Source organism: Castor canadensis, chromosome X (genome assembly GCF_047511655.1).
Source record: "Castor canadensis chromosome X, mCasCan1.hap1v2, whole genome shotgun sequence".
NCBI lineage: Eukaryota > Metazoa > Chordata > Mammalia > Rodentia > Castoridae > Castor > Castor canadensis.
In genome coordinates, this window is record NC_133405.1 from 25,330,590 (window position 1) to 25,356,205 (window position 25,616).

The window sequence follows — 25,616 nt, forward strand, 5'->3', positions numbered from 1 at the left end:
CACAAAAATGCAATAAATTTAGATGACAGCATCAAGGCCCTAGAGCAGATAAGTATGGATTGTAGAGACCAAGAGTTTTCCCCTTCTGGTTGGAATACTTTTTCCAGGGGGACCTCCAAGGAAGAATGATGTCATGTCGCCCATGCCCACTGCTCCCAGCCTGGGACTCAGATGAAGAGAGATGCTTTGCTTCATATTCCCTTTTCCTACTTGAGGTGGCTGGTGGGATCATAGACCTTCACACAAACACTATCTTATTTCCCACCCATTATTAGGCAATAGGAATGTATGCGTATAGTTTACTCATGTACTTAAAATTATATATTGGGCACCAGTCATGTCCTAGGCACTGTTCTGAGTCTGGGTACACAGTCAGTCATGAACCAAACAAAGATCCCTCTCTTGTGTAGGTGATGAATCTGCTGGAGGGAGACTGATAGTGTATATACTGGATTTTGTAGTATTTCAAAAATATTTCATAGTAATATACCATGGTTTTTCATATCTTTTATAACAACATGAATAACACTGTCCAATGTATCTACCTTTTGTGCAAATCTGGACTTAAACTTCAAACAATCTACTTGGTTTCCTGCAAAGTAGAAACACCTTTAGTCTTTTAACATGTGTTGAGTGCCACCTATGTGCAGAGAATGATATTAGGGACTTTGGAGCAATCCAGAATGAGAAGATAGGATCCTATCTTAGGGGGTTCCCAATCTGATGCAAGAGGCAGTCCCTTTCCTCCGCAGCTCCCAGGCTGTGGAAGGATCCAACAGTCTAGTTTAGAAAGGCAAACGACTTCAGAACCCACTAATAAAGGGGACTCCCAGGAATATGTTAAACAAATCCAGCCTAAACTGTGTGGAGCTGAGTATACGGCCTCCTCTTATGGTGATGTGGAACTAGACAGGGGACAGTTTAGTAGTTGTTGCATGTCCCAACAGTGAGCAGGAACCAAGGGGCAGCCTCTACTGGAGGCTGTTATCTTGGGAATGCGTCTAGATGGAATGGCTTTTGAGGGTCTGCTGCAAAAATGAAGAGTTCAGGGGCAGGGTGAGGTGGAGGCAGTCCAGGTAGAGAGGCAAATAGCTTTATTAAAATTCAGTTGAAGGCGCAAAGCACAGAGGAGAACCAGTTGGGGAGGGTCTTGGCCAAACCCTTGGGGATGAAAAGTGGCAAGGGGAAGGAGCACACTCAGGGTCAGAGATGGAGGGAGGGAGTGGGGGCAGCCCAGATGGGGTCCTTCCTTGAGTGCCCAGGTTTCCTGACAGCTGTTAAGGAAGCCAGGTGAGAAAGGGTTAAGCGTGCCCCTCCACCGCCCCAAATGCTTCCTGTGTTTGAAAGCCTTCAGGTCTCCAAAAACCCTTGGCCCCCGGCCAGGCGGGCATTGTCCGGGGAGCTGTTGTGGGTTGTCCGAGAGGCTGCGCAGCCTTTGTTGTGGGGCCACCTCAGGGATCCCTCTCGCGCCCTGCCCGGGGCTGCAGAGTGCGTGCCTGGAGGGGGGCGGTGCGGGAGGCTCGCTCCCTCTCCCTCTTCCTGCCCCCCCCCCCGCAGCCCTCCCGATGACCACATGACCAAGTGGGCTCGCGGCCAAGCCACAAGCTACAAAATGCAGCCCCTGGAGTGAGCGGGGAGCATTCTCGCTGGCAGCCTGGTCCACGGGGCACTTGGAGTCCCGGGCCGAGCAAAGCCAGCCGCTTGGAAAGAGATTGCCATCGCTGCCCCGAGCCGCCAAGGTCCGCTTTGCTGAGCGCCCAGCGGCGGCACAGGGAGGCTGCAGCCGAGCGGAGGCCGGCAGCCTGCGGCGGGGCTGGGGCGCGCACACTCACGCGGCCCGGGAGCCACACGAGTTCTGTGCCCGCACGCGCCAGCCGCGGCTCGCGCGTTTCTTTGCCTCCGGGCGTCCCGCCTCTCCGCCCCGAGCCCCGCGCCGGCTCGTCCGGCCACGGCGGCCCGAGTTGCAGCATGAATCTGCGGCTGTGCGTGCAGGCGCTGCTGCTGCTCTGGCTCTCCTTGACTGCGGTGTGTGGAGGTGAGTGCGCGCTCGCCCGCGCTTCCTCGCCGCTCTCCCGGGCTGCAGCCGGCGCGCTTCCCTCCCTCCGCCCCACTCGCGCTCTCCCCGCCTCCCGCCGAGCCGGGCGCAAGCCCTGAGGGAGCAGCCACGCGCCGCGCCGGCCGCGCAGGGCGGCCCATTGACAGGGCGCCGCGGGCACCCAGTCCTCGGGGTGGGGGTGCGTTCTGCACAGGCTTGGGCATCACCAGTTGGCGCCTTGCACTTCCTGATCACCCCTCGCAGTTCCAGGAGCACAAAGCCACAGATGTGCACCCCATGTCCAGCACCCTGCACCCCACGTGGTGGGGGGTTGGGGGGATGTCCCGCTCCCCTTGTGGATCCATGGAGGGAACTGACCTGAGCTGAGTGGGTTATGTTCTCATGTCTTCTGGCATCTGGAGGTTAGGGGCTGCTGGCCAGTTGCAGGGGCGCAGGCCATTGGGGATGATGTGCCAACATGCAGACGTGACACTTGTTGCATAGGCTGGAGTGCGAGGCGGGGGCGGGAGCAGTGGTGGCGTGGATCCCAGCTGTTGCTCCTTCAAGCCTGCATGTGAGCAGAGGCAGCCTACCCAGGGCCGGGCTGGGCCAGGCCAGGCTAGTCTTCTCTTCCCTTACTCCAGGGTCCTGTCTGGTCTCTTCCCCTGCTCCTTCAGGGCTTGGGGTACTCTCCCCACAGACTCCATCCCACTCCAGGGACTTGATTCTCCCATATCCTGGTTATAGCCTCTACTCTGTTCCAGGAATGGTCTTGCTTCACTTTCTCCCCCTGTCTCCAGGCACCAAACCAAGAAAAAGGCACCTGACTTGATACCTCCGTGCAGTACAGGGAGGGGGAGAGCCCTTTCTTCCCCACCTGTACACACCCCTACCTGGCAATACTTGATGCTGGTTCTCTCTTGTCTGCCCTAAGCCTGGTTCGCAGGCTGCCTGTCCTCTGTGTCAGTGTCTCCTGGACCTGCCAGCTCCCACCTCCAACTGCCACAGTCCTGTGATCTGGCTGTCACTGCTGCCTGCCTGGCACCACAGAAAGAGAAGGCCAAGACCAGGTGGATTAATGCCAGTGGCAGGGTTGGAGTCACAGGGAGATGACATCAGAGGGGAGAGGATAGGACAGCAAGTTTCCTAGAAGAAGGGCACAAGGCCCTACTTGGTTCCAGACCCTCTAGGAGGATGGTCTGCAACCCAGGAGCCTCTGGGGGTCCGACCAACTCTGCCTATCTCTCTTTGTAGGCCACCTCCTTTCTCTGTTCTTGCTCTTTTGTCACTGCCCTGGCCCCAGATGGCTGTTGGGCTTCTCAGGAAGGCACATTAGTTGGGTCTGGCACCTCCTGCCTTCAGGAGGCTGTCCAGTGGTCTCCCTTTTCAAGACTCCAGTGCTGAGCCAGCCACCTCCTTGAGAAGAAAAGGGCAGGCTTTCTCAAACTCCTCCTGTCAGCTATGAAGTGTCAGGAAGGGAACAAAAGACAGGAATTAAGATACCAAAAGGCTCTGCCCCTCTACCCTGGAGCTTCCTATCCAGTATGGTTGTCAGGAGGAGACACTGACATGATACTGACATCGGAAAAGAGTTTAAATGGTGCCTTCAGGAAAGAAGAAGAGTGGGTGCAGAATGTGTATTTTGGTGGAAGTTGGAGCCTCCAGATCTGCCTACTCAGTGCTCCCCCAGAGGCTATGGGGAGATCCTTGGCCAACAGACACCATGTGAGCCCTCTGGGAGTCTAGCTGTTGGGGCAGTGCTAGTAAAGGGGAGAGCTGGTTTCCAGGGAAGAGAAATTGACCAGGCTGCCAGAACATCTTGTGTTTCTGGCAGGTCATCTGCACACCTTGATTTGGATATATGCATTGCCCTCATATTTTGCTTAAGCCTAGTGCCAGAAACTTCTAAGGCTCCCACTATCTTTCTACCCCCTGACCTCTGCTGGAGCCAAGGAGGACACCTTCCTGGAGGTGGCCACCTGCCAAGGTCCAGGTACACATGTCCTGTTTCTCTTGCCTCTTGTACTGGCCTAGAAACAGGGACCACAGGACTACCTTGTCCTCGGCCCAGACTTGCATGTGCTCTCCCCAGCTAGAGTCCCCAGTCGTAGTTCCAGGCCTGAAAACTATGCTTCCTCCTTTCTCCCCACATTCTGTCCTGACTTAAACTGTCTGTCCCCCTCCTTTACCCTCTCCTCTCACCACACACACTCCTCCACTATTTCCTGACCTGGGATACACTTTGCTCTTCTGAGTCTGAGAGCTGCTGGGCCCTGGCCAAGTGTCCCTTGGTCTTTGAGCACCTCTTTCTTCGAATCTGCTCCTCCCTTGTCAGCTCCTGCTCCAAGCATGCAATCACAGTGGCAGAGTGAGGACAGCCTACTGTACCCCCTCCACTGAGCGGGCAGCTCCACTCTTTCCCCAATCCTAAGTACTAAGCACCTGTGTAACCTGAGCCAGGACTGTCAGCAGCAAAGGCCTAAGGCAAGTCAAGTAGAGGGCCAGGCTGCCAGAAGAGCCTGATGCATCCAGGGAAGCAAAGCTGGCACCAGAAGAGGACACAGGACCCTGGAGAAGGCAACTGGGCAGGAGACTGGGGAGGCAAAGGAAAGGTATCTCATCATGGAGACATATGTAGTGCCACAGAGCCTTAGAGGGAACATTGCCACTGGGGTCCCCAGCAGATTCAGAGTGTGGATTTTTAAAGCAAACAGGTCAGACCCCAAGAGGGAAAACAGGTGAACCATTTCTGATGATTCTGGCATGTTCCTGAAAAGTTGCACATATCCCTTTGTGCATTGGCATTGGTTTGTGCATTCATTGGAGTTCAGGTTGCATGAAAATCAGATCCTGTTCTTCCCCTGATTGTGGTTCTTAGCGTGGATTCTGTAGCTTCATTGCTACAGCACTTCTGTGAGTGATAGCTCCCATCCCTCCAGGCTTGAGGTTCTTTGGGGGATAACTCCTGCCTCCCTTTAAGCCACAAGTGAATTGGAAGGAAATATTGAAATGTACTGGGGATGCCCCCAATTCTAAAGGGGAATTCTTTTGTACAGTCAGGACCTTTGCAGTGATGAGAATCAGCAGCCTCTAATTTGTCCCTTTGGACAGGACAAAGCCAGGTTTCAGGTGTCAGTTTACCTGAGGGTAAACCAGACTTAGCATCAAAAGTAGGAAACAGGTGGGCAATGGGCTTAGAGTGTGGGAGGAGCCTGCAGACTTCCTGTGATGAGAAAGACAATGAGCCCCGCCCCCAGAAACACACCCCCCAATAGGATGCAAAGGTAAGGGACTTCTGGGGGGCTGCTCTCCAGGCCCTAGCAGATACTTAGCTCAGGGTGGCTCTTCTAGACTCTTCTAGAGTCTAGACATCTTCCTGGCCTGAGTCTGAGCCACTGTCCCTGCTCCCCATCTTGGCTCTTAACTTCCTTTCCCCCAGTCCAGCCCTCCCTTCCTGACTGCCACAGACACTCACAGTCGCAGGTGCCGAGCACATGGGGTTGATGATGCTTTCCCCATCCTGGCACCATGCCTGTTTTCCCCATACTCATTGCACTCTTGGGGTACAATGGCCTGTTCTATTGCCCCCACCATAGATGTGAGAACCAAGGCTTCAGTTATATTTTCAAGCCTCCGTCCTTCCCCTATGCCTGGCCACATTGCCCAACACCCCAAGTATGTCTCTGGCACTGCCTCCGTATAAGCAAAATTTAGATCCACCTTCAGTGCTCAGGGTGAGCCTTGAGAGGACCCAAAAACTGAATACATAAGCTGGAGCAGCTAGGGCAGGAACTTGAGGAAGGTCCTTCCCTTCTCTCCTTCCCCAGCTCCAGCTGCTTTGCAAATGGCACAAGATCCAAGACCAGGAGCTCTAGACAGTCAGCCAGAAGCTGACTACTTACCCTGGCCATCCCCTCCCCACCCCATTCTAAGTGCTAATATAACTTTTGTTTTAGTTCTCATGGGTTGTGAGTTTAGGGACTGAGTTGTCACATTAACCTACCCTGGTTATCAGCACAGAAGTGTGGCTAGTTAACCAAATAACCATAGTAAACAGCTGGGTCCTGATGGGCCTGGGTACATGTGTACATGGGCATGTGTATATGGGTACAGAGAAAACGTGGATGTGGGGTGGGTGTGCGTGTCTGGCTGTGAGGAGGAAGAGTAGCAGGCCCCAGAGCCTGGGCAAAGAAGGCCCCAAGGACAAACCTCGCCCGCTTTTGGCCCAGGAGGAGGCTAAACGTCTGGAAATTGTGTGTAAGCAGAGGAGGACTAGCAAGAGCCAAGGGGCCAAGGAAGGAATCAGAGCATGGGGGTGTTGGAGGCAGGGGACGGGGAAGGAAGAGCAGCCAGTGGAAGACTATATGGAAACTGTGAGCTAGGGGTGGGAATTCCTGGATGGATGGCAATAAGGCTTGAGGGACAGGGATATATAGCTGAAGGCAAATCTGGTGGTGTGAGGGGAAGAGAGCCTGGTATTCATTATCACTGGCCTCAGACGCTGTATTTCTGCAGGCTGGCCCCACACTGGGCATTGCACAAGCATCCTCCCCCTCCACCTCTTCCCTAGCACCATCTTATCCCCCCATGCTGCCTGCTTCCAGTGGCCAAGCTTGCTTCTGGGTGCCAGCTCGGCTTCCCTGGCTGGACTGCAGGCTCCATGAGAGCTGGCAAGGGTGCCTTTTTCATCCTGCCCAAGTACACCCAGCACCACTTAAATTCCATTGTTAGGGCTCAGGCTGGCATCAGGCAAGTTCTACTCCAAGCCAGATGTGAACAGATATAGAGAGAAGCCTGGGAGAGTAGAACAGAAGCCAGCTGGGCTTGGAATGGAAGGAATTTAAACCAAAAACATGATAGGAGGTGTGATCTGGGAATGGCAGGAGGTAGGGCTGTGGCGGGGAGGTGCCAACCTCAGCAACCTGTCCCTCTCCCGGCCCAAGACATGCTACTGCAGGTGGCCATCCATCAATTCATCCATCCATTCATTCATGTAGCATTTATTAGCCTCTAAATCTGGTCGCAGGCTGAGTACAGCCAAGCAGAAAGCAGGCTAGTCAGATGGGCCCCAGTCACACCTGTGAGGAAGCCTTGGGAGCAAGCGTGAGCCTCAGAGATGCCTTATCACTGATGAACTGCCCAGGGGTGAGGTATGAGATCACTAGCACTCAAAAGTGGGTCACTCTGCCTATTGAAGGATGTAAGTCTACAATGACATGATGTTTGAAATTTACTTTAAAATACCGCAGTCGAGAAACAAAAAGGATGAGTGAAGCCAATAGGACTCTGTTGGATAACTGTGGAAGCTGGGTAACTGATGGAGGGGCAGGCATTGTGATGTTGCATGTGCACTAGTCGCAGGATGCCATAGGGGTCACTGCCTCTTGCACCCCAACCAAGCATAGGCTTGATGCCCCAGAGTGCACCCCCTAATGACATTCCAAGGGAAGAACCCACCTGTGCCTGTTAGAAACATAACTGTCAAAAGAGCATAAAAGCAGTTGCCTCAGTGGCAAGATGTGAGTGGTTCTGTTTGTTCCAGAACAATGTACAAAACAACATATTTTTCATCCGAATGGAAAAGGAAAAGCAAGTGAAAAAGCCATGAGGATGACCACCTCATGAAGAAATCCCCCAACCCCTGTGGTCTGTGGGCCCCCTCCCCTGCCCCCTACCATTTTCATCAGTCTTCTTGCTAACGGGTTTTTCCCTTCTCTGCAGTACCATTGATGCAGCCTCCTGATGGGAAGGGGCTGGAAGAAGGCAACGTTCGGTATCTGATGCAGCCCAGAGCTTCAAGGAATGGACCAGGGTCCTGGCCAGGAGGCCGGAGGAAATTCCGCCGCCAGCGGCCACGCCTGTCCCATAAGGGCCCCATGCCTTTCTGAAGTAGGTACTAGAGCCCCTGGTCAGTAGGCAGTGGTAATGTGGGGGGGCGGGTCAGCCTGGAAGGCTGCTTATCACTGGCCAGACACGCTCCGGAAGAGGTCTCGGCAACATACACAGGGGCTCATTACTGCAAGGGAGCTTGTAGAGCACTTGTCCTGCCCCTCCACTTTACAGAGGGGGAGACTGAGGCCCAGAGAAGGGCTTGATGCTTGGTGCCCATATCCTGATCCCCGCTGCCAAGAGTTCATTCTCCTCTACCCTGCTGCCTGGGGCTGGACAGGCTGACCATTGGAGAGTTCTGGCAGTCCTATCAGACTTTGACTGGAGAGGCATGCCCAGGTGCCTAGTGCAGATCCTCCCAAGGTCCAGGGGTGAGTGGGAAGGAGAAAGAGATCCTTCCCAGGAGAGCTGGCTTGCAGTCGTCCAGAGCTGAAGGAAGGGGAGATGGGCTTTAGGTTCAAGGGAGATGAAGGTTATCTCCTCCCTTTTCTTGGAACGGTTCCTTTGACTCAGGACATGTCTGTGACCTCTCTTGTCATATTTGTCTCTTTAGAACTGAAGAGGTCCCCTGCAATTCTCTCTACTTCACAGATTCGTCTGCTTTGGAGCCCTCACATCCATTCAGCTCTCATCTTGCACCTGTTTTAGCTGCTGATGGTCCCGGCTCTTCTCACCCACCAGCTTCGTCTAATGGCGTGGTTCTGCCACTCATTCAGATGATTCCATTTCTCTCACAAGGATCCATTCAGCCCATCTTTCTGGCTGCTACCTGGACTGACTTTGGAGACCAAGCCTCCCCCTGGCCCTCTGATGCCCTAGTCCTTACCTCCTGGGTCTACTGGCCCCACCCCTCACGTGGCCTTTCCATCCTCATGTCTGCCCTGGGATCTGGGTGGAAACACTCTCTTCTTCACTGGGCTCCTGCATGTGGTTTGTTGGGACCCAGAGAGGGTGCATTGCAGGGCACCAAAATGGGAAATATAGTGAGTGCCCTGAAGGGGGTTGAAAGTAGTCGCTGTGGCTACTTCCTCATCCCTGTGTTTAGCCCGGTTAAGGATGAGGTGAAGGAGAGAAGTCCTGCAGTTCTTTGTCACTCCTCTCACTCTACTGTGTCTCTAACACCCCCTCCCCAAGCTAGTTCAGTGTCTGGGTCGGAAGGGGACTGACATGGCTCTGTGTCCTCCCAGGAGTAAAAGCCAAGCAGGAGTGTTGTTTTTGCCAAGAATTATAGAAAATCAGGGCCCAAAGGACCCTTGGAAATCATTTAGCTTGGCCTCCTATGCAAAAGCCTATAAAAACACAGGTCTGGAGAGGGGAATGACGTGCTCAGGGCTGCTGAAGAGCCAGAATGGGGACCATGTCTCCGGACTCCCACTTTATGATGTTCTCTTCCCTCTTGATGATGTCCTTTCAAAATAAATGAAGTGCCTTTTACTGGGGTTAGGGCTGCAGGTTTCTGTGAAGGCAAGGGAGAGGCGAGTTGGCTATGAGCTGCCCTGTGTGGGGATGGAGCTGCTCCCACCTCCCTGGCCTTCCTCTGCTGCTCCATTCCCAACCTGGCCTGGAAGTTTCCATAAATGGGAAGACCCCCTGCTCCTCCCATGTCCTAGCAGCACTCCCAGGGATGGGGTACTTTAATAGGGGGAGCTCAAGCACAGAGATTACCATTACACCCCAACAATGGTTGTCAGGAGCCAGAAGTAACCTTAATAACCACTCAATAGCCTCCCCCTTGTTAACTGGACCCTTGTTCCTAGTGGCCTCTCCTTGGAGGGCAGGGGGCAGAGAGTGGAGAAGAAGGGGGAGGAAAGGAAGGAGAGAAGGAAGGAAGGAGAGATGGGAGAATGTGCAAGTAGGGTGCACCTCTCCCCAGGAAGCCCCATGTTCCTTGAGGGACCTTTCCCTGAAGAAGGACCATCTCGCCTTTTGCCTGATTCCCGTGTGCATATGTGTGGGAGCAGGGGGAGTCAGGACCCTCAAGTCCCATAATAACCCCAATGTTTGCCTGTCCACTTCCCCAAAGTCCTTTCCTTTCCCACTGCTGCTGCTAATGCTGCTGCTGCTGCTTCTACCTGGCACAGCCCCCATTGCTTGGGCTTGGAGTGCGGGCTTGCCAGTGTCTCTTCTGCCATTGGTCCCCCCACCAGGGACCTGGCCTCCTTCTTCCTCATCCTTTCTGCATCTCCTGCCTCATCAGCCTGCCATGACCTGCCGCCAAGCTCAGCTACTTGGGGAAGGGGAAAAAAAAAAGGCTGAAAAAGAGGGGGGATGGGGGGCAGAAGAGGGGAGCTCATGGGCCAGGGGCTGTCTTATTTAAAGTGGTTGTGTATGATTCTTATACTAATTTATACAAAGATATTAAGGCCCTTTTCATTAAGAAATTGTCCCCTTCCCATACTTGTGCTCACTGTGTTTGTAAAGATTGTTCTTTGTAAATATATCTTTATAATAAAGAGTTAAAAGCTGATAATTTGCCTTTACTCTTAGAGGTCATGTTCAGGAGGGGCGTTCCTTCCCCCTGAGGGCCACAGTTGTCCCTGTGCCCACAGATTGCACGTGCAGGGAAGTAACTGCCTACATCCCAAGTTGGTTCTGGGTCAATTGGCCTCAAACTGATTTGCCACAAGCTCACAAAAGGAATCTCTATGCTTAATGATCAGGTCACTTAAAATTCAACCCACTTTTAAGTCTTTTGGCACCGATTCAAATGTCCTAATTTTTTGGCAGTGTCATTCAAGGGAGTTTTCAAAAGCAATTTATTTAAGAGCATGCTTATTAAAGATGGGATATCTACTAAAAAATGTTTTGTAGTTTTGGTGGGTGTCTTCTATTTTATCTACTTTTGAGCACTTTTGGGATTCTTAGCCAGTTTTCCTTCCTTAAAAAATGTTATGTATTCAGCAATAAATGCATTTGGTAATGACTTTGTATGTATCATTTTATGTTCCACAAAGTGGAGTTGTTTGATGAATGAGATAGCCTGAAAAATAAAATGCAAGGGGGTCAATACACTTCTGTTCCATCTGTCTCACTTCTTCATGCTTGTTGTCAAAATGTCGATGTTTTGTAGAACAGAAAAGAACATTGGACACATGCTAATTTGGTTAATAAACCCATTAGGTGCACACAGTCATACACAACACACAGCAAAACCCAATGAGAAGGAAACAGGAGTGTTCAGAACACAGATTGGGTATAACTTGTGGGGAATTCTGTAGCTGTGACAAGTATTTAGTGCCTTAAATACATAATTTTAAAGAAAACATCTTCAAATAAACTTGCTAAACGTCCTAAAACTGCTCAACAGGAGAAAAATAGAAAAAGTCACCCTTGAGCATGCAAAACTATGTCATCATTGACAAAATGCTGCAAATTGTTATATAGTGATTTAAAAATATGCATTATGTTGGAAGTGCCTCTTAGGAAAATTGGTGCAAAATGTCTTATTTTAAAATTGCTAGTTTGACTTTTAGGCAAACTAGTCATCAGAGGAGCTGGGTTTAGGCAGAGCTGGGTTTCGGGTGGGCTGGCTTTACTCTGATTGGTCTGTTATCTCCCTAATCTCCCCCAGAGCTCTAATTTCACATGAAACCAAGAAGAGGGGTGTGGGTGGGGAGGGACAACTGAATACCAACCCTTAAGTATGTAAGGCCTTTAACAGTTTACAGAACTCTTTTAAAATATTAACTCATTTTATCAACCTAACATCTTGGTCCCAAAGACTACCATCTCCATTTCACAGGTGAGAAAACCAGCTAAGACAGGAAAAGCACCTGGCCCAATCTCACAGTTTATAAGTGAATCCAGAATCTTGTCTTGGAATTCTAGGATGCAAACTCTACAGAGAAGCAGATGGTACCCTAACTAGAGACAGAAACTAAGTACAAAATGTATTTGGTTTTCTCAGCAAGTGCAACAGAAATTTGGAACATGAGGCAGCAAAGTATGGCCTGATGAGATCAGAGAAAGTGAACAGAGGCTGACTGACTGAAACTGGCTCTAAGAAGCCCAACAGCATTTGGTTAAGTTGACAGGAAGTTGGTGGTAATGGGAGTGGGAACATGGAAAGGGGATTAGCCACCAGAGCCCATGGGGCCTATGTAGTAAATGGGATACTGTTGGGTGGGTGTGAGCCTGACCTCCTTGGAGCAGGGGATGAGAGAAAGAAAAGCAGGTAACTTTTGGAGCTCAAATCAAGAGGGGGCAGGGCATAGTTGCACCCTTTGGAGATATCTTGACTTGACCAAATGGATACAATAGAATCAGAATATGATCATTTGTCAAAATGCAGACCTTTAGACTAAAGCAAAAGCAGTTCACTTAACTGCTTACTTTTGGACAGGAGGTCCTGGACTGAGAGGTTGAAGAGTGGGTCTGAGACCCTGAAATTAGGAAATTCGGCAGCCTCTGAAATGACAGAGATTACGGAGGCAAACAGAATCAGACCACACAAGGCTTTTCAGGCCCCCAAGTATGGTGTCAAATGAGACATAGCTGCTTTGAAGTCTCCCACTTCGGACTCTGCCACAAGCCCTGGCTGACTTGGGGCTGGGCTTTGCTTCTGCAAGCAAGGGGTCCATGGGGCTTGGCCTGAGGCACCATTCTGAGGTGCTTATATAATTCGGTTTTTCAAGTAAAATTTCTCAATCCAAGGTTTCTTTCTGACTGGAGTAAGCCTGTGCCAACTAACTGCCAAAGAAGATGGCAGAGAAGCCTTGGTTAATAACTTCTCCTGGCCCAAGAAATCTTCTGACTCAACCAGCATTTCTCTGGACCCCCCTCCCCCAAAATAAAGTCTCTTCAGGCCTCCTTTGAAAAGCCAGTTTACTTTTCATAGTGGCCAGTGCTTAGAAAAGGATCCTGGCAAGGGACTCCCTCTGCTGCTCCGTTGGACTTCAGTCAAAGGCCAGAGTTGCATCCAGGACACTTCCTTGAATGTCTCAAATCAAGGGTCAGCAAACTTTTTCTGCAAAGGGCCAGACAGTATTTTTGACTTTATGAGTCTCTGTCTCAACTATTCAAGTCTGACATTGTCATCCAGAAGCAGCCACAGACAATACATAAACCAATGGACATGGAAATGTTCCAATCAAACTTTATTTATAAAAATGAAGGGCAGAAGGTATGGAATCAGCCGTTCAACAGATGAATGGATAAAGAAAATGAAGCACATATACAAAATGAAGTATTATTCAGCCATAAAGAAGAATGAAATTAAGTCATTTCCAGGAAAATGGATATTGGTGGAGATCATCATGCTGAGAGCCAAGCTCAAAAAGCCAGATATCACTATTTTGCTCACATGCAGAGTCTAAGCCTAAAAAATATGACATGAATTTAAAAGGGGGTGTTGGAGGAACCAGCAGGATGGGGGAGGGCAAAAGGAGAATGTGATGGGGGAGTGAACATGATCCAAGTATATTATATGTATGTATGAAAATAGAATAATGAAACTCACTAATCATAAAAGGGGAGGGTGGGAAGGAATAAAAGAGGAGTAAATTGCACCAAAGCACATTATATGCATGTATGGACTTATCACAATGAAACGCCTTTGTACAATTAATATATACTAATAATAATAGTTTAAAAAACAGGCAGCAGGCCACAGTTTGTCCAACCCTGTCCAAATGAAGCATCAGCTGACCCTTCAACTCAGCCCTTGAACCCTTGCCTGAAGCCCGAGGGGAAGTCATATTCTGTAGCAAGGCCTAGAGTTAAGAAATCTAATATACTGGTTATGATACAGCCCGGGTACCAGGCTCTAATAATACTCACAACTAACAAAGTGCTTTCAGTGACAGAGGAAGTCTGGAGTCAAAATGGGCTTCAAATGCTGGAGTACTTACTTATCTGTGTGACCTGGAGACCAGGGTCTTGACCTCATTGGGCAGGATGCTGCCTACTTCATAGCACTGTGGTCAGGACTGAACAGCACAATGGAGGTAAAGTGTTTGGCACAGTACCCAGTCTGTGGGACTAGCACTAAGCAGAAGCTGTTATTATCTTTCCTAAGCCTTGCACTAGCCCCAAGAAGTAGACAGAAGTAGACAGGGCAGCAATCTATCTGCAATGTATAGATGGAGAAGGGAAATAGTTCCAGTCATTGGTTCACATGCAAAGAGCTGTTAATTGGCAAGTCAAGTCTAGGTTTGCCCTTCAGCGTGGGGTAGCTGTCTTGCTTCTGCAAAGGGTCTGCTTCCCATCTTGAGTATGCCTTCGTCACTGGAAACTTCCAATCTCCTAGACAACACATAAGGCCTCTCCAGGGACAGATTAGGCCTGCAGCATTCTCCCTTTAGCTGGGACAGCAGCCAGAAAGCTTCTCCAGAGGTGCTAAGTGCTCATGATTAGCACCTTATCTGGGACCCTGGTCTGGAATTGCAAAGCCATGCACCTGCTCCAGGAGACCTATCTAGCATTTCAGGTTCCTTTTTACAAAAGGCTAGGGACACAGAAACCTGGGTTCCAGTCTTGAATCTGCTTCTGCCCAGGATTTTCTGGGCAGCTTGGCACAGTCTTGGTCCTTCTAAGCATCAGCCTCTTCATCTGCCCAGGCCCCTTCAGGAGATAGATGGGTAGGAAGCACCTGTTGATGAAGCACCTGTTGTTTGGGAGCCCAGCAAACAGTGGGGGCACCCTAGGTGCTTTGAGTTGCCCTTTGGAGGGAGTCAGGGCTTTCCACACGGACTTATAGGGGAAAGTCCTGGGAGAAGAAACAGGCATATAGCAAGGAAAGCTAGGTTATATGGGTCTGCACCAGCTTCCCTTTAGCCCAGGGGCTGCTGGAACCTCCATGACACACTTCTCCCATTGTGCAAATTGAATGCTTTCTGATCTTCTCTGAGTATTAAAGCAGCCAAGCTAGTCCAGTGGCATGGAACTCTAAGGTCAGACCTGTAGATCCTAACCCCAGCTGTGCTGTGTGATTACAGCCAGGTCGGTTCATCTTTTGGGGATCCCAGCTTCCTTCATCTATTTTTATAGGACAACCTTTTGCTCTCCCTACCTCAGACATAGACTCCTAGAAGGTCGGAGTTGGCAGGAGCCTGGGAGGCCACTCAGTATCTTAAGCCCCTTCATATTTTGCAAATGAAGAAGGTGGGGCTCAGAAAGAGAAAGTGACCTGTGTAAGAGGACATAGCTAAAAAATACCAGCAAACTTGTACAGAGTGCTTCTCATTTGCCAAGCAAAGTTCAAAGACCTTCACCTGTTCTGACTTAGTCACAACCCCATTTTATAGTTGAGGAAACTGAGGCACCCAGAGAACAAGGTGGCATTGCTTTAAAGGAAGGCAAAGCCATTGTCGAAATGTCAAGCACTCCCTACAGGCTGCCACTGTAGGGAACGGGCTTCCATCTGCACCTTTGGTCCCAGGTGCAGCAGAAGCACTGTGTCTACAGGCTATGGGACGAGGAGGTTCATCTTTCCAGCGAGGCAGGGATGTCTCTGGCTCCCTCCCTGGCAAATAGGGCTGATGGCCCTAGCATACTTATGAGGGTCTCATCTCCCCCCTCTGTCTAGTCTACCTTCCAGCTCTGCTCCATGGCCCTCTCCACTCCTATCCCCACCACTACCAAATAGCCTGTCAAGTTTTTGATCATAGTCCTTGTGTGAGTTTCCAAAGAAACCTCCATCAACCGATGCCAAAACTTCCAGAACCCAAGCGTAGGAAGAACCCTTTTGTCTTGCCCCGACACACAACAATCTTTCAAGCATTGAAAGAGCCTGTACCCTATACTAGTGAGAGACAGTGCAGCAGGGACAGTGGTGGAGTCTTGCTCATTACAATGCCTCTGGGAGGCTCCAGGGAAAGGAGGTGTGTGGTAAGTGCCAGCCCTCACTGCCTTTTGCTACCATAGTGCCTTCAGTGCCCCTGCCCCCAACTGGGTTGCTCCCCTGGTCTTGAGCCTTCACATTGGCAGATATTCCTTGAGTTTCCCTAGACCTCCCTTTCCTGGTTCTCTGTTTCCCTCAACTTTCCCAGTCCTTCGAGTGCCAGCCAGAATCTTACCAGATTCTCCCTTAGCCCTGAAGGTCATCCAGCAGGTGAGGCCAGCATTGGAGCCCAGCCTTGTCCCCCTACCCCCAAAGCTCTTGTATTTGCTGACCATGTGCAAGATGTGCTGAGGGCATAAGCATGATGAAGGTGACAATGCTCAAACCTCCCAGAAGAAGATGTGGACACGTAACCAATCTGTGGACCAAGCCTGGGTCCATCACTTCACCTTCCTGGGCCTCGATTTTATAATTTCTAAAATGGAAACAAAAATCCCTAGTTCCTTCACAGGCTTGTAGTGACTGAAATTTCTTGAAGTCAAAATGTTTGATACAGATCTGGGGGTGTAGCTCTTGTCCAGGAAGTGTGAAGCTGTGGGTTCAACCTTCAGTAGCAGAAAACACAAAAGAAGGGAAAAGAAAAGACAAGAAAGGACAAGAAAAGATTTGGTACAGAAAGAATGCCATGATCTACGTGTGTGTGTGTGTGTGTGTGTGTGTGTGGTACTGGATTTAGAATTCAGGGCTTGCTAGGCAGGTGCTCTTACCTCTTTAGCCACTTCTAGACCTTTTTGCTCTGGTTTTTTGAAGATAGGGTCTTGCTTTTGGCCCAGCTATTGGTTGAGGTAGGGTCTTGTGACATTTTTTTGTTCAAGCTGGCCTCAAACTGTGATCCTCCTGATCACAGCTTCCCGAGTAGATAGGATTACAGGTGTGAGCCACTGGCACCCCAGCTTTTGTAATCTGGTCTGTAGAAAGTTCTTTCCCAGGTTAGGGATATAGCTCAGTGGTAGAGTGTGTGCTTAGCATGCCTGAGGCCCTAGGTTCCATCCTCAGAATCAAAAAAAGAAGGAAAAAAGAAATTTCTTTCTCAATATTCACCAAATGCTTATTGAGGAGCTGTAATGTACCACATTCCTTACAACCCAGAGAGAAAGACAGATATCATAATGAGGATCAGACCAGGAATGGTGGCAAGGGCTTAGGAGGAAAATCCCGGGGCCTCTAGGAAGTTTCTTGGGGGTTGGGGGTCAGAGAAATCTTCCATCAGGAGAAGCGGATGCTGAGACCTCCTGAGTGAGTCAGAAGAAAGCAGGAGGAAGGTCCTTGCAGACAGAGCCCAGGGCTCATGTCCAGGCACTGAGGAGGGAAGGAGCAGACACACAACTTACTCTTAAACCCTGAGGAAGCAGGCCCTGAAGGAGGTTGTGACTTGCCCAATGAGAGATTCCACTGGACTCCCGTGTGTTGGCTGAGTCCCTTTCTGGCTGTAGGCTGCATGCAGGGTGCTCTAATGTAGCTAAGACATTCTCTCTTAATAATTTGACCAATGTTCTATCAGGAGGAACTGAGCCCCCTCCCCCCTCCCCCATCACCCATCCCGCAGGACTGGGTGGCTATGTGTGCCTGTGCCAGCTCGCAGGCTGGTGGGACATTGAAAGCATCTTGTGTGTTCCCCTTTCCTTGAGATCACTCAGCTTCCCTTTCACCTCCCAGCCTCTGGGTGAAATCCAGTGCAGCGTGACAGGCTTCCCTCTGCTGGCTGATCCTTGGAACTGCAGTGGCTCCTTCCCTCCCCAACCTTGGTGCATACCTAAGCTTGCTAGAATGGCTATGCGTGTTTGCTCCTGAGGTGTATGTGTGACAGTCTGTGGGAATGCTAACTCTGCTTGTGCATTGTATGTGGGTGGGACAGGGAAAGAAATTGCCACCCAAGGGTACTGGGGGTGAACCTGTGGTGGCAAAAGGCAGCAGCTGGGCCTTGTTAGTATCCTTACAGGACTTCCTAAGCTATCTGGTCCTCCTACTGTCCCAAGGAGTACTTCTTTCAGCAAACCGCATGTTCCCACTGCACTCCTGCCCTGGTGGGAAGCCTCGGAGCTTCCGATTCTTGCATGTGCTCATGGGAGACGTCGCAAGGAGCATCCCTACCTCCTATCAAGGCCTGCATCCAGGGCTGCTCTTTGCCTCCCTCTGTGCTGGTACAGCTTTGTAGGGTGTTTCTGGTTGGAGAACATTCCTCTTAGTTTATGCGCCACCCGCCCCCAAGCTGGTTATCAAAGATTTGCAAAGATGTTGCTCCTATCTACTTCCCATCCTCCCAGGTAACATGCATATTTTAACCCAGAGCTTCAGGAAGCCATGAGTTAGGTTATTAATACTACTGTTCTCAAGCCTGATAGGAATTTTTTCTTTTAATGACCCTTTTTCATCGCGCCTCCAAATGGCATGAAAACACTAACTCACCTTGCTAGTCTTGGCAAGCAAAATCCCTTGGTGAGGCCATCAGCCATTAGCTAAATACTCAAGCCACTGGACTGGGAAGAGAAGTGTCAGATCAGAGTCTGATCCCCTTGGACTTTGCCCAAAGGGAAAGCTTTCTGAGTGAGCTCAGAGGTATGGCAGCTCTGGAGGAGCCAAGTTCAGCCTACAGTAATCAGCTTCAAATAAGTGCTCATGTGCAGGCCTCTCCTTGTCCTTTGCCCATGGGTGGAGTTCAGCAGCCACACCCGCAACATTTCCAGGAAATACCCTCTTCTGCTCCCTGCTCCCTCGGCTTTGGCCTTGGATCCTCCTTGCAAAAGTACAAGCAGTGGATAGCTGCTTTGCACAAGTTTACTGTCACCAGCATGGCTCTTGCTTTGCCCACTCCACAATTTGCCTCTTCCTACCTGCTGTCCTCTTTAAAGCGTGGCCCTGAGGACTGATCATGGTGTGACAGAGGAGAAGCTGCCAATTGAAAGCTGGGTTGTTCCCCACCTCTTAACTTTATTTTCCTTTATTTGTAGAGCAGGGATGATCATTGTAACTCTTGCTGTGGTCTTTAGGTTCAGTGAATACAGTGTCCAAAATCACTTTGGGTTTCATCCCCAGCACCACAAACAAACAAACAACATAGCACTTTGAAAGAAAACCTCTGGGGTAGATGGCTCATGCTTGTAATCCTAGCTACCTAGGAGCCTAAGATCAGGAGGATCCAGGTTCCAGGCCAGCCTGGGGGGTGGGGAGGAGAGTTCATGAGACCCCATCTCAACAGAAAAAGCTGGGCATGATGGTGCTTGACGGCGAAAAAGCAAAGGCAAAAAGCAAGATGGTATCTCAAAAATAACCAGAACAAAAGGGGCTGCAGGTGTGATTTAAGTGGTAGAGAATTTGCCTAGCAAGCCTGAAGCTCTGAGTTCAAACCCCAGTACGGGGGGAGATAAAATAATGATGGAGTTTAAAGCTCTAAAGTGCTACCTGCAGCCAGCTTGGTGGTCAGCACAGAGTCCCACCCTTGCCAGGGTGTGCGGGAAGATTTGTAGTCAACAGTCCCATTGCATCCCAGGCTTGGTAGGGATTTCAGCTGAGCCATCATTAGATAATACAAGCTAATATTTACTGAGCATTTATGAGCTAGGTACTATACTAGTGTTTTACCTACATAACATAGGTATTACTATTTAATTGCCACAACCACATGAGGCTGACTCAGATTGTGTGCATTTTGTGGATGAGAAAACCAAGGCTCAATAAGCTTGAGTAAATTGCCTAAAGTCACACAAGTAGGAAACTGAGCCAAGATTTAAAGACATGGTCCCTCTGTATAGCCCAGGCTGGTCTAAAACTCACTACGTAGCCCAGCTGGCCTTAAATTCACAATCCTCCTGCTTCAGCCACTTCAGTGCTGGAATTACAGACGTGTGCTCCCATGCTCAGCTTTGGAACCTGGCTTTTAATCATTACACTCTAACATTCTCTACACAATCCTCACCGAGCAGTCGTTTTACCTTCACTTGCATACCTCAAGCAATGGGGAACTCATTACTTTCCAAGGTAGCCTGTTCTGATTTCCACAGTTGTGGTATCTAGAATCTTCTGGTATGTTTGGCTAAGCCTTTGGTGATCCAGACCACCCAAAGATCTAAGTTCCCTGAAGACTCAATCAGGGAGCAGGCTAAAAACAGGAGGCTGTAGAAAGTAACCATCCTCTTTGCAGCCCCTGACACAGAGACCTCTGACCCCATAGGCATCTGTGGAACATTGAAAAACCTCAGCTGTCCACCTCATAATCCAGATGGAGAGGCTATCTGAAAACCAGAGAGGGTGAGGGACTTGCCCACGTTTCCTCTAGTTAGAACCCAGAGCACAGTGCCCAGTGTGTGAATAGGTGCTCACTAAATGCTGAATGAACAACTGAATGAACGGGCAAGTGTGTGAAGAACAGGCTCACAGCCTCCTTTCCCGCCAGCCTCAATTTCTTGGAAGAGTTAGTTTTGCATCATGCGTTGAGATCCTTAAAAGCAGTATTTCCATGGTAACAAGGCCTTATAGACCTGCCACTCCCTAGGGTCAAATTCTTTCTTGTCACACAGACTCTGAGCTCACTCTAAAGACCCTAAACTATCTCCAGTGTCTGAGGAGAGGCCACTATCAGGTGGGGGACCTGCAGAGGGGGACTGCCATGGGTGGATCCCTGAGCACATATCTGCTCTCAGAAGTTCTTTGGCTGATCGACCTTGCTAGGGTTTCCATGGTAACAACACTAGGCTAATGGGTTGCCAGGGTGATGGCGTGCTACTGCTAAGATTGCACAGGACCAGACCACACAGGGCCACTGAGTTGAAAAGATGCTAATAACACCTTTCTGAGTCTCCATGACAACAACACTCAAGCACTGGGTAGGCTTTGTCCCAAATGCAGATTAGGTCCCCACCTTCCACACTCAGCAAGAACACCCTGGGAGGCCCAGCCACTGGCCCAGTGGCCTCAGGGCTTGGCCCCTGCCATTCCCACCCAACAGGAAGTGAAGGACAGGGTCTGTTTCCCCTCCTCCACCCCTCTCTTTGCACTGTCTCCCTCACCACACTGTTCCTCAGGGTGTCTGACTGGAGCAGCTTGGTTTGGGGGTGGTTGGGGTAGGAGAAAATGGAGCTTTGGGCACCCTTAGGACTGAGTGCCTCTCTTGGTGTGCTGCTCCCAGGCTACTTGGGCTCATGCATTCTGAGGCCAAGGAAGTGACCAAGGAGCCACCTCCCCCTATGGCCAGGAGCTTGACTCAGAGTTTTTTAACTCTTTTTTTTTTTGCGGTACTGGGGTTTGAACTCAGGACCTTTACCTTGAACCACTCCACCAGCCCTATTTTTGTGAAAGGTCTTTCAAGATAGGGTCTCACGAACTATTTGCTCGGGCTGGCTTCGAACCATGCTCCTCCTGATCTCTGCCTCCTGAGTAGCTAGGATTGTAGGCATGAGCCACCACCGGCACCTGGCCTTTGAACTATTTTTAAAGCTGTGGCACAAATAAATTCCATTAAAGCAGGCTCGGGGGCTCTAAGCATCACCCATTCTGTCCCATTCCTTCCCCCACCACAGTGTTCCATGAGGCACCTAAGCTTCTGTGCAACACAACTTGTCCTGGCTATTCCACCTCACAACCCAGATGGAGAGGCTAACTGAGAACCAGAGAGGGTGAGGGACTTGCCCAAGTCCCCACAGCCAGTCATTAGCAAACAGCCAGGATTAAACCTCAGGACTCTTGTGTTTGTAAGGCCATGCCCAATAAATCAGTATGTTAGGCACATCTGGGTGACCTCTAATTGGGGCTCTTTGACTTCCCAATGACCTCTGGGGTTTCTGCCTTTCTACCTATTCATGGAGCTTGTAGTAAGGGTGTGAGGAAGAGAGAAGGTTCCATTGTACGGGCAAAAATGTTTAGAATGGATGATACAGACTTGACAGGTTTTGCACCATTACATTAGGAGATGCTTTCTGTGTGAATTGTCTTAGTTCTTCTTTATAACAAGTAATTGAGACTGGCATAATTATCTTCATTTAACAGAGAAAAAGGAAGCTAAATGTGAGGGAGATAACTGAAACTTGTGTGTACTAAACATCAAACATCTCTTCAGTGGGTTGCCTCCTTACTAGCTTCAGCAGGGGATTCTGGGATGAATGCTGACCCATGTCCTCTCTGGTGATACTGAGCTGAAGCAGGTGGATGAGCTCAAGTCATGAGAGACCCCTTACTACCTGCCTCCCCCTAATATTTGCATACAATGCTATACGCCAGGATGGCTGCAGAGCAAATCTAGTCTCCAAGGCAGGATGTGTGTTATTTACAATGTGACACATCTGTTAGCCACAACAGGCAGAACCTCTTGTGAGTTAGGACAGTGGAAGAGGGGGAGGCATGCAGTGGTGATTCCTGGATGTCACAGAAACTGAGGAAAGTGTATGAATACCACATCACATAAAAAAGTCTATAATTGCCAGACATGCTGGCACACATCTATAGTCCCAGCACTAAGGAGGCAGAGGCAAGAGGATTGCAAGTTCCAGGCTAGCCTAGGCTACATAGCAAGACCCTGTCTCGAACAAAACAAAAACAACAAAAAAGTTCTTTAATTATTTCTTTAGACTGGGGCAGCAACAGAGTACCCCCTCCAGCTCCTGAAGACTCGGGTCTGGTGGATGTGGCCCCTCCTTTGGCCACCCAAGAAGTGCCCAAGTATGCAGGCTGTTTGTAGTGGCTTTCCCAAGACTTCACGGGGGCTCAGTGGGTACTGAGCTTTCTGAGGATGCCACCGCTCCACCTGGACATTTTTCCTGCCCATTTGTGCTGCTATAACAATACCTAAGACTAGGTAATTCACACACCAAAGAAATTTATTTCTCACAGTTCTGGAGGCTGGGAAGTCCAAGATCAAGGTGCCAGTACGTTAGGTGTCTGGTGAGGGCTGCGGCTGGCTTCAAGATGGCATCTTGTTGCTGCGTCCTCTAGAGAGGATGACTGTGTCCTCATATGGCAGAACAGCAGACATGCACAAATCCACTCCTCCAGGCTGTTTTGGAAGAGCCCTAGTCCCATCCATGAGGGCTCCACCGTCATGTCTTATATTGACCATTACGTTTTAACACATGAGTTTGGGGGGGCACATTCAGGCCATGGCACCCTTCTTTGAACCCCACCTTCTGTAGGATCACTTTTCTGCCTAACCCTACCTTGCCTCACACCTATCCTTCATTTCATAACACCTCTCCTTCATTACAGCTTTTTTCATTGCTTGTTCTTGCTCTTGTGGGGGTGACGCTGGATTGGGAGTCTGAGCAGTGACCCTGGGGCCCAGCTCTGTAACTCACTGTGTGTTCCTGGTGAGAAGTCATTTGGCTTCTCTCGGCCTCAGTTTATCTTGCTGTAGTCTGTGTGCTAGTTGCTCTCGCTCTCCAGGCTGTGAGCTCTGTGACTACAGAGACCAGCCTCTCTGACCTGTTGCTGTAGCTCAACATCCCCTGCATAGGAATAAGTATAAAGGTACAGGGACAATGACAGGCTACCCTGTACATACCTCTTCCATTCCTTGGCACTTTTCTCCCCTGGTTTGGTCTCCTAAGGGCCATACTCTTCCTACAAAGGCCAGAGAGACTTGTGGCAAGGCTTCATTCGGGCCCTTCTATTTTTGTTTTTGTTTTTTTCAGATAGGGTCTTGCTACGTAGCTCAAGGCTGGCCTCAAGTTCGAAATCCTCCTGCCTCTACCTCCTGAGTGCTGAGATTGCAGGCATGTGCCACTGTGCCGGCACCCTTGTACTTCTAAAGGAGGCCAGAAGGGAGGCACCTAAGGCCCCGTGACAGGTACAGGTGGCGTGGAGGTGTGCCAGCCCTTGGCAATCCCAAATCATGCCCTGCTGTGCCAACTCCAAGTAGGGTGGCTGTGCATGAACGCACCTTTTACCAGCAGGGGCAGCAGCACCACTACAAGCTGCCCTTCTTGGGCAAAAGGCAGTGGCTAGGAGCACAGGTAATAAAGTCAGGTGGCCTCAGTTTTAATCCCAGATTTGCTGTTTATCTGCCGTGAGATTATAAGCAAGGCATGGAACTTCTCAGGCCACTTATAGAGGTCTTATGTGTTAATGCTGTGTGTGTAGCTCAGTGGTAGAGTACTTGCCTGGCTGGCACCATACCCAACACCCCCAAAAAAGATTAAAGCCCCAGGGCGTCTAGAAGGAAGCTCTTTTGCCATGTAAGGGTGGGGCATCACTCCCTTACCTACACCCCTCCCATGGTCACCACCCCAGCTTCTGCAGAGTTGTGCTGCCTTCCTATGGGAAGAAAGCCCAGACTGACTATTCTAGTCTCACCAGTTAGGACCAGAACAGGGCAGGGTTTTTTACCCCTGTGGCCCAGTCTTTTTCCCCACTCAGCATCAATCGGTTTCATTATTCACTTTTTTACCACCTGCTATCTGCCACTCCCATACTCCCCCGACCATTGCTTAGACAAACTCTTTAAACTCTGCTTAGAACTCTTACCTTAGCTGCCCAACGGTCTTTTCTTCCTTAACACTGGATCTCCTTCACACTATGGCTGCCCCGCCTGGCCTCCCTCTCAGTGGCTCTGTGATCTTGGACCACACTCTCCCTACTCTGTACTTCAATTTCCTTATCTAGGAAATGAAAGTCTCAAACAAATTGAGAAAGGCTATATGGAAACAATTCCATTTACAATAGCCTCAAAAGAAAAAATCAAACATCTAGGAGTAAACTTAACAAAGGATGTGAATGACTTCTACAAGGAGAACTACAATTCCCTGAAGAAAGAGATCGAGGAAGACTACAGAAGATAGAAAGATCTCCCGTGCTCATGGATTGGTAAAACCAACATAGTAAAAATGGCGATACTACCAAAAGCAATCTACATATTTAATGCAATTCTCATCAAAATCCCAATGACATTTATCACAGAAATTGAAAAATCTACCCTAAAGTTCATTTGGAAACACAAGAGACCACGAAAAGCAAAGGCAGTACTCAGCAAAAAGAGCAATGCTGGAGGTATCACAATACCCGACTTCAAACTATATTACAGAGCAATAGCAATAAAAACAGCATGGTACTGGCACAAAAACAGATATGAAGACCAGTGGAACAGAATAGAGGACCCGGATATGAATCCACACAGCTATGCCCACCTTATTTTTGACAAAGGTGCCAAAAACATATGATGGAGAAAAGACAGCCTCGTCAACAAATGTTGCTGGGAAAAGTGGTTATCTGCCTGTAGAAAACTGAAACTAGATCCACGTTTATCACCCTGTACTAATAACAACTCAAAGTGGATCAAGGACCTTAATATCAGACCCAAAACCTGCAGTTAGTACAGAAAAGAGCAGAGAATACTCTGGAAGCAATAGGTCTAGGCAAAGACTTCCTCAGCAGATTCTTCCTAGAACCCCAGCAGCTGAGCAACTAAGAGAAAGGATGGAAAAATGGGACTACATAAAATTAAAAAGCTTCTGTACAACAAAAGAATGGTCTCTAAACTGAAGAGACCACTCACAGAGTGGGAGAAAATATTTGCCAGCTATACATCAGACAAAGGACTGATAACCAGAATATACAGGGAGCTCAAAAAACTAAACTCTCCCAAAATCAATGAGCCAATAAAGAAATGGGAAACTGAACTAAACGAACTTTTTCAAAAGAAGAAATTCAAATGGCCAAAAAACACGTGAAAAATGCTCACCATCTCTGGCCATAAAGGAAATGTAAATCAAAACAACACTAAGATTCCACCTCACCCCTGTTAGAATAGCCATCATCAAAAACACCACCAATAACATGTGTTGGCAAGGATGTGGGGAAAAAGGAACCCTCTTACACTGCTGGTGGAATGCAAGCTGGTACAACCACTCTGGAAAAATATTTGGAGGCTTC

The 25,616-nt window shown here is 49.5% G+C and overlaps 1 protein-coding gene across 2 annotated transcripts; it reads left to right on the forward strand.

The window, feature by feature from the left end:
* Positions 1-1,631: 1,631 nt before the first annotated feature.
* On the forward strand, positions 1,632-10,920 carry Apln (apelin). 2 transcript variants are annotated; one of them, XM_074062907.1, is made up of 3 exons: positions 1,632-2,035; positions 7,757-7,924; positions 8,478-10,920. In XM_074062907.1, the coding sequence occupies exons 1-2, from the start codon at positions 1,969-1,971 to the stop codon at positions 7,921-7,923; spliced, it is 234 nt and encodes a 77-aa protein (XP_073919008.1). In that variant the 5' UTR covers positions 1,632-1,968; the 3' UTR covers position 7,924; positions 8,478-10,920. The 2 variants fall into 2 exon arrangements, with proteins under 2 accessions (XP_073919008.1, XP_073919007.1); XM_074062906.1 differs by having other exon boundaries at positions 1,835-2,035; positions 8,516-10,920.
* Positions 10,921-25,616: the final 14,696 nt, after the last annotated feature.